This window comes from Mus pahari, chromosome 11 (assembly GCF_900095145.1).
Source record: "Mus pahari chromosome 11, PAHARI_EIJ_v1.1, whole genome shotgun sequence".
Lineage (NCBI taxonomy): Eukaryota > Metazoa > Chordata > Mammalia > Rodentia > Muridae > Mus > Mus pahari.
In genome coordinates, this window is record NC_034600.1 from 53,243,196 (window position 1) to 53,249,772 (window position 6,577).

The 6,577-nt window shown below is 40.7% G+C and overlaps 1 protein-coding gene across 4 annotated transcripts in view; it reads left to right on the plus strand.

Annotated features, from left to right (window-relative positions):
• The window catches only part of C9 (complement C9), a 55,528-nt gene that overhangs the window by 6,892 nt on the left and 42,059 nt on the right, over nt 1–6,577 (plus strand). For 2 of the 4 annotated variants that reach the window (XM_021208769.2, XM_029544058.1), the window contains exons 2-3: nt 5,060–5,153; nt 5,778–5,922. In XM_021208769.2, the coding sequence (XP_021064428.1) occupies nt 5,060–5,153; nt 5,778–5,922 (239 nt within the window). Of the gene's footprint in view, nt 1–5,047; nt 5,154–5,777; nt 5,923–6,577 lie in introns of all 4 variants that reach the window. The other 2 variants (XM_029544057.1, XM_029544056.1) reach the window with 1 other exon arrangement.

The window sequence follows — 6,577 nt, forward strand, 5'->3', positions numbered from 1 at the left end:
TCTCTCTCTCTCTCTCTCTCTCTCTCTCTCTCTCTCTCTCTCTCTCTCTCTCTCTCTCTCTGATGCTTGGAGGTGGAACTCAGAAGTTTGTACTTGCTAGTAAAGTGCTCTGCTATTGAATCTCCATAGATCTCCACCACAACTTTGGGGGAAGGGATTTTTTTGTTTTTATTTTAGGAATAATTGTTTTGCCTGTATATGTGTCTGTGTACCACCCGTATGCCTACTGATCTCCCAGACCAGAAGAGGGCATCCATTCCCCTAAAACTGGAATCACAGATGGTTGTAAGCCATCATTAGGTGCTAGGAATTGAACTAAGGTCATCTGAAAGAACAAAAACTGTTCATAACCATCAAACTATCTATCAATTCCTACAAATTACTCTTTAATACCTCAAGATTATAAAGTTTAGCCAGTTAGAAAACACAGAGTGCATCAGTCACTGCTTGTTGAGGCCCTTCAGTTCCAATGAAGCTCTAATATATATATATATATATATATATATATATATATATATATATATATATATAATGTTTAAGTACACTGTAACTGTCTTCAGATACCCCAGAAGAGGGCATCAGATCTCATTATGGATGGTTGTGAGCAACCATGTGGTTGCTGGAATTTGAACTCAGGACCTTTGGAAGAGCAGTTAGTGCTCTTAACCACTGAGCCATTTCTCCAGCCCCCCCCCCCCAATGAAACTTTAATGGAGAACTTCTAGCAGTAAATTTCTCAGCTAGGCAACTTAAAAAATACACAAACACTTTAGCTTATTGAGATTCTGCTATGAGTTTTTACATATGGGTTACATATTTTTAGCCTGTAATTCCAGAAAATGAGAGCTAATCCTGGATAGTGGGGTTTGGCCAATTTTAAAAAGTGGTTGGTTACCCACATAACATCTGTGCCACTTTCATACCACTGGACATTTTTGACCAGGCAAGTTATTATTGTAGCTCACAATGTTCATTACTTGATGAGAATGGTGTGATGTACAAAATACCTTCCAGGGATATGAATCCTAGTTACTAAAGATAAAGCCAACTAGAATTCTCCACGTTGTATGGCATAAGTATATAATGTTTTGGCTGTAGAGTCTTACTATCAAGTTGTGAAGAGTGACCAAGGGCTTCAGTCTCAGCCTGCAATTTTTTGGGAGGGGCTGTCTATGAGACCCCATTGGTCAATAACTCGAAATATACAACCAGTTTCTGGTACTGACTGCTTTATTTGGTAGTGTATGATATCCAGTTGAGGTAGTGTCTATTATAGGGTAATTCCACTTAAACTCCTTTGATATATGTATCAAAGGAGTCGTCTGTAGTAGGTTTCCATATGAATTTTTCAAAAGGACTTTAGGGTTAATAATTGCTCTACTTTTCCAACTTCAGAGCCAGAAGTAATGGATGGAGTCTCTTTTTAGACTTTGGGTTTCTCCTGCCTCTTTTTTTCTTTATTCATCACTGAAAAACTCTCCTTCTGAGATCCCATGGCAGTAGAATGATTCCACTAATAAGCAAAGGACTGTGTCTGCAAAAGTCTCCTCTGCTGGGTAAATAACATATTCACAGAGTCCAAGGATTTTAAACATCTCTGGGAGTCATTCTCCACACCATATTAAAAGACTTAAGCCTTGTCACATATGTAGTCCTTCTAACTATTAGAGAATTTTCAGTAGGGGCAGAGTAACATTAAATTCTAAAAGATCCCTCTGGATTCTGTATGCAAACTAAGTCAGAAAGAAATTATCAGAGTCAGCTAGAAGAGATGTTATGTTAGTGTAGACCAGAAGAACATCTGGAAGATATTAGGAAGTAAGGATGGATTGGGAAACCATTTACAAGACTGCCAACAACAGGTTTCAATGCTCTATTAGATGTAGAGATGAGGAGGGGGAATAGAGAATTAGACAAGTAACACCCAGTCTCTGGCTAAGATAACTCATAAATGAAAGAGCAGCCCCGAAAGAAAAGGAAAATAATGAATTCGTTTGGGAAAACACTGAGGTCAATGGGCCATGAAGATGTCCAAGTCCAGATGTGGAATTGAGAATTGGATTCCAAAGTTTAAACTTCAGGAGAGATGTCTGGACAGCACGTTTATCTCTGTCTGGGTATCATTAGCACACATGTGGAAACTATGGATCTGGGAGGGGAGGGGAGGAGAGGGGAAGGTGGAAACGGAGAGGGAAAAGGCAGAGAGGAGGGAGAATCTAATGACAGCCTCCTCAATGAATAAACAGCACTTGAAAGACTAAAGAGGAGGATGAGGAGGGTCCTACAGACAAGAGTGGAGCAATCTAAAACAGCAGAGAAAAGATCTGAGAAAAAGGGTCCAGTTTTGCTCAGTATATGAAAAAATAGTGGAATACTTGATCCTAAAAGAGAAGTCTATATAATGTCCTTCATAGATTCTTCATAGATTGTGGAGTATTGAAGAAGAAGGAGGAAAGAATGTAAAAGCCATAGGATGGGGAGATGTTCAGCGAAAATATGTCTTTTGGACATTACATGACATAAACTCACTGCAGCTGTGGTCACCTGCACACACCCTGAACAAAACTGGGTACATTGTTGTGGATGGGGAGGGCCCTTCTCTGGAGGACTGTTGGCTGTTAATGGCTTCTGAGGAAGAGCTTTTTTTTCAGAAGTGTGTTCAGTGATAAGTCGTGTACAATCCAGAAAATAACTTTATCCCACCCACAATTATTAAATTATTATTAAATCTAAGCCTTAAATCAATTAATAAAATGAATTAGAAATTAATAAAAATCATTAAATTAATCCTGAAATTAAATGAAAGTAACTTTAGTTAAACCGACTGAGTCATACACAAAAGAAGAAAGCAGAAGGGCTGGCTACGAAGAAGAGTTTCCGCAGAAGGGCTGGCTACGAAGAAGAGTTTCCGCAGGAGAAGGGGGGGATGAGAGAAAGGAAGGGCTGAGGAGACCTTAGATCATCATGCACAACCATGAAACTGCCAAGGAATTAAAAATAGGATCAAAGAAAATACTGAACAGTTGTCTTAAAAGGCAACAGTGTTCAATGTTCATAGACGGTGAGAGGAAGCCAGTAAGATAAGGCTAGAGAACAGGAGAGTGAGCCACGTGACAGTGGAAAAGGGAGTTAGAAAATGGTTGACGGGTAAGGAGGTAGGTCAGAGCACAGGCTACTTTTTCAAGAAATTTGCAGGGGGGTGGGGAGCATGAAGGATTTTGAAATGGCTCAAGGAGGCTGAAGGATGTGGGAGTTATTGAGAAGAAGAGACATAAAGGTATTTGTTGTGATCTTTAAAATAATATGTTAGCACGCAGGGCAGGAGAGAGATGAGGTAGCCGGCAGAAACTGAGGAGTGTGGAGAGGGTGGCTCACCTGCTCTTTATTGGCTTATTTAATATAATATGTTATATTAAAATTGGAGGTAGATGATTATGAGGAAGAGTTTAAAATGGAAGCAACACCCAGATAATCAGCTGCAAATTGGAGCTGAGCTCTAGAACATTCTTACGGAGGGATTGACCCTCCCTTGACCTCTCCCTGGTGCAAGAATTTTGACAGAAGCCCAAATTAAGAAAGGAGAGGTAAAATAGCCGAATATCTGAATATCTGTAGGATTCCTGTTAGATAGCTTCTGGTTTTGTTTTGGTTTGGTTTGTTTTTTTTGTTTGTTTGTTTTTGCTTTGTCTCTTTCTTATCATTTAATGGGTTAAGTGAACAAGATGAGGCTGTGACGAGAAAGACACCAACAGTAAGCCAAGGGAACAGCCACAGTTCAGAACTAGAATTCCTGAGAAATAAGGCTAAGCAGTGTACTTGGTGCATGGAAGGGAAGCTGGAAGCGCTAAACCACGTGATGCTAAAACTCAAAAAATCCTGAGTAAGTCTTGAAGTGGACTGTGAAGCAGGAAAGCATCTATTTTAGAACAGAGGCGTGGAAGGGAGGCTTCAGGCGGGGGTGGGGGGTCGGGGGGATGCTGATTTATGAGGTGTTTGCTGCAGGAATGGCTGGACTGGCCGGCTTAAACTTGCAAGAGAACCTGGCAATTCTAGGTTTTCCCAGCCTTTCGGGGGGGGGGGGGGTGTGAGTGAGACGCACATAGAAAGTGAAAGAGCGCCGGGCATGGTGGCGCACGCCTTTGTTCCCAGCACTTGGGAGGCAGAGGCAGGCGGATTTCTGAGTTCGAAGGCAGCCTGGTGTACAGAGTGAGTGCCAGGACAGCCAGGGCTATACAGAGAAACCTTGTCTCGAAAAAAACAAAAAAAAAAAAAAAAAGTGAAAGTGAAAGAGCGTTTCCAGTTCCAATGAGTCTGTTACATACTTGTAGAAAGATGAGTGCATGTCAAATACCTGTCAGAAACCCTTGTTGGCTGTCCTCGTGGCCACTCACCACCATTAGTACTGCTGTTGTTGATAAGCTAGACTTAAGGAAAGGACAAATTGGAAATACAAAACACTGTGTGTTCAAGGGTCATGGAAGACACAGTAAAGAGTATGGAGTGTGCTGCGGAGATGCATCAGTTGGGAAAGTAAATACATGCATAAAGACCTGAGCTCAGATCCCCAGACCACTACTTAGAGCCAGTATGGTAGGGTCATCTGTACGTCAACTGGGGTGTAGGAGGAGATAGAAACAAGTAGATCCCCAGAGCTGGCTGGTTGGTTATCCAGTCGACCTAAATCCATGAGCTCCAGATCTAATGAGAGACCCTGTCTCAAAGAATAAATAATGACTGAGACAAACATCTGAAAAACCTATTGCCTCAACTGCATGCACATACATGTGCATATGCATACACACAGACACATTCATGAACATGTATATGCACATATTCATGTATATGTATATATATGTATATGTACCATACATACTATGATTGTTTTATATATATACATATATATATACATATACATATATATACACACATATACATATATATGAATAGGCAGTATGGTTTAAGGAAGGAAAAGAAGTAAATGCATGAAATTAGTTTTAGAAGGCCTCTTGGAAAGAGATGATGGTAATTTTAAACTGATGTTTTTCAGTCTTCATTCTAGAGAAGAACAAGGACAACACTCTCCCCTACCGATAGACTGCAAAATGAGCCCATGGAGCGAATGGTCAGAGTGTGATCCTTGCCTCAAACAAAGGGTAAGTATTTGAATCCGTCCACCCCAGCTCCTCAGTTGAAAACTGGTATCTTCAGGGAAATGGCATGAGGCAGGGACCCTCAGAAACAAATTCCAATCCAGAAAGAGGTCATCAACGAATAGAATATGGCCGGTCTGACCAGGGGACCTGCGTGTTCAACAGCAGACTGGATAAGTGTTTGATACTTCACTCCACAACCTAGAAGGCAAAGTGCTCTTGTTATGTGATAGCCATGGCAGTTTCTTCCATCTCTCTTAAAGTCTTAAAATCGTTTGGGTGTAAGGGCTGCAGTGGTGAGGGTGTTGCTTTATTTCAGTGGTTCTCAGCCTGTGGGTCACAATCCCTTTGGGGTCTTATGACCCCTTCACAGGGGTCATCTGAGACCACCAGAAAACACAGATATTTATATTACAGTTCATAATAGTAGCAAAAGTAGTTACGAAGTAGCAATGGAAATAACTATTGACTGGAGGTTACCCCAACATGCAGAACTATGTTAAAGGATCACAGCTCTGGAAAGATTGAGAACCACTGCTTTAGACCATAATCCACCTTTGCATTACGAAATAGAATATTTTCAGCTGCTCTTTGTTGTTGTTCTTGTTGTTGTTTATTTGTTTATAGTTTCGCTCAAGAAGCATTTTAGCCTTCGGACAGTTTAAAGGGAAAAGCTGTATTGATGCTTTGGGAGACAGACAACTCTGTGAACCCACCCAAGAGTGTGAAGAGATACAGGAAAACTGTGGGAATGACTTTAAGTGTGAGACAGGTAAGCTCAGACTGCAGGTGCTCTCTATGGACCTCTGTGTACACTTGTGAGCTAAAGCACATTAGCATATCATATTTTCATAGGTAGACATATTTCCAAGTGCAATGGCTCCTCAACAAGGGCTAGCTATATCATCTATACAGTGAGAGCTAGCTATATCATCTATACAACAAGGGTTACCTATGTTATCTATACAACAAGGGCTAGCTATGTCATCTATACAACAAGAGCTAGCTATGTCATCTATACAACAAGGGCTAACTATGTCATCCATACAACAAGGACTAGCTATGTTATCTATACAGTGAGGACTAGCTATGTCATCTATACATCAAGGGCTAGCTATGTCATCTATACAACAAGGACTAGCTATGCCATCTATACAACAAGGACTAGCTATGTCATCTATACAGTGAGGAGTAGCTATGTCATCTATACAACAAGGGCTAGCTATGTCATCTATACAACAAGAGCTAGATATGTCATCTATACAACAAGGGCTAGATATGTCATCCATACAACAAGGACTAGCTATGTCATCTATACAGTGAGGACTAGCTATGTCATCTATACAACAAGGACTAGTTATGTCATCTACACAATGAGGGTTAGCTATGTCATCCATACAACAAGGACTAGCTATGTCATCTATACA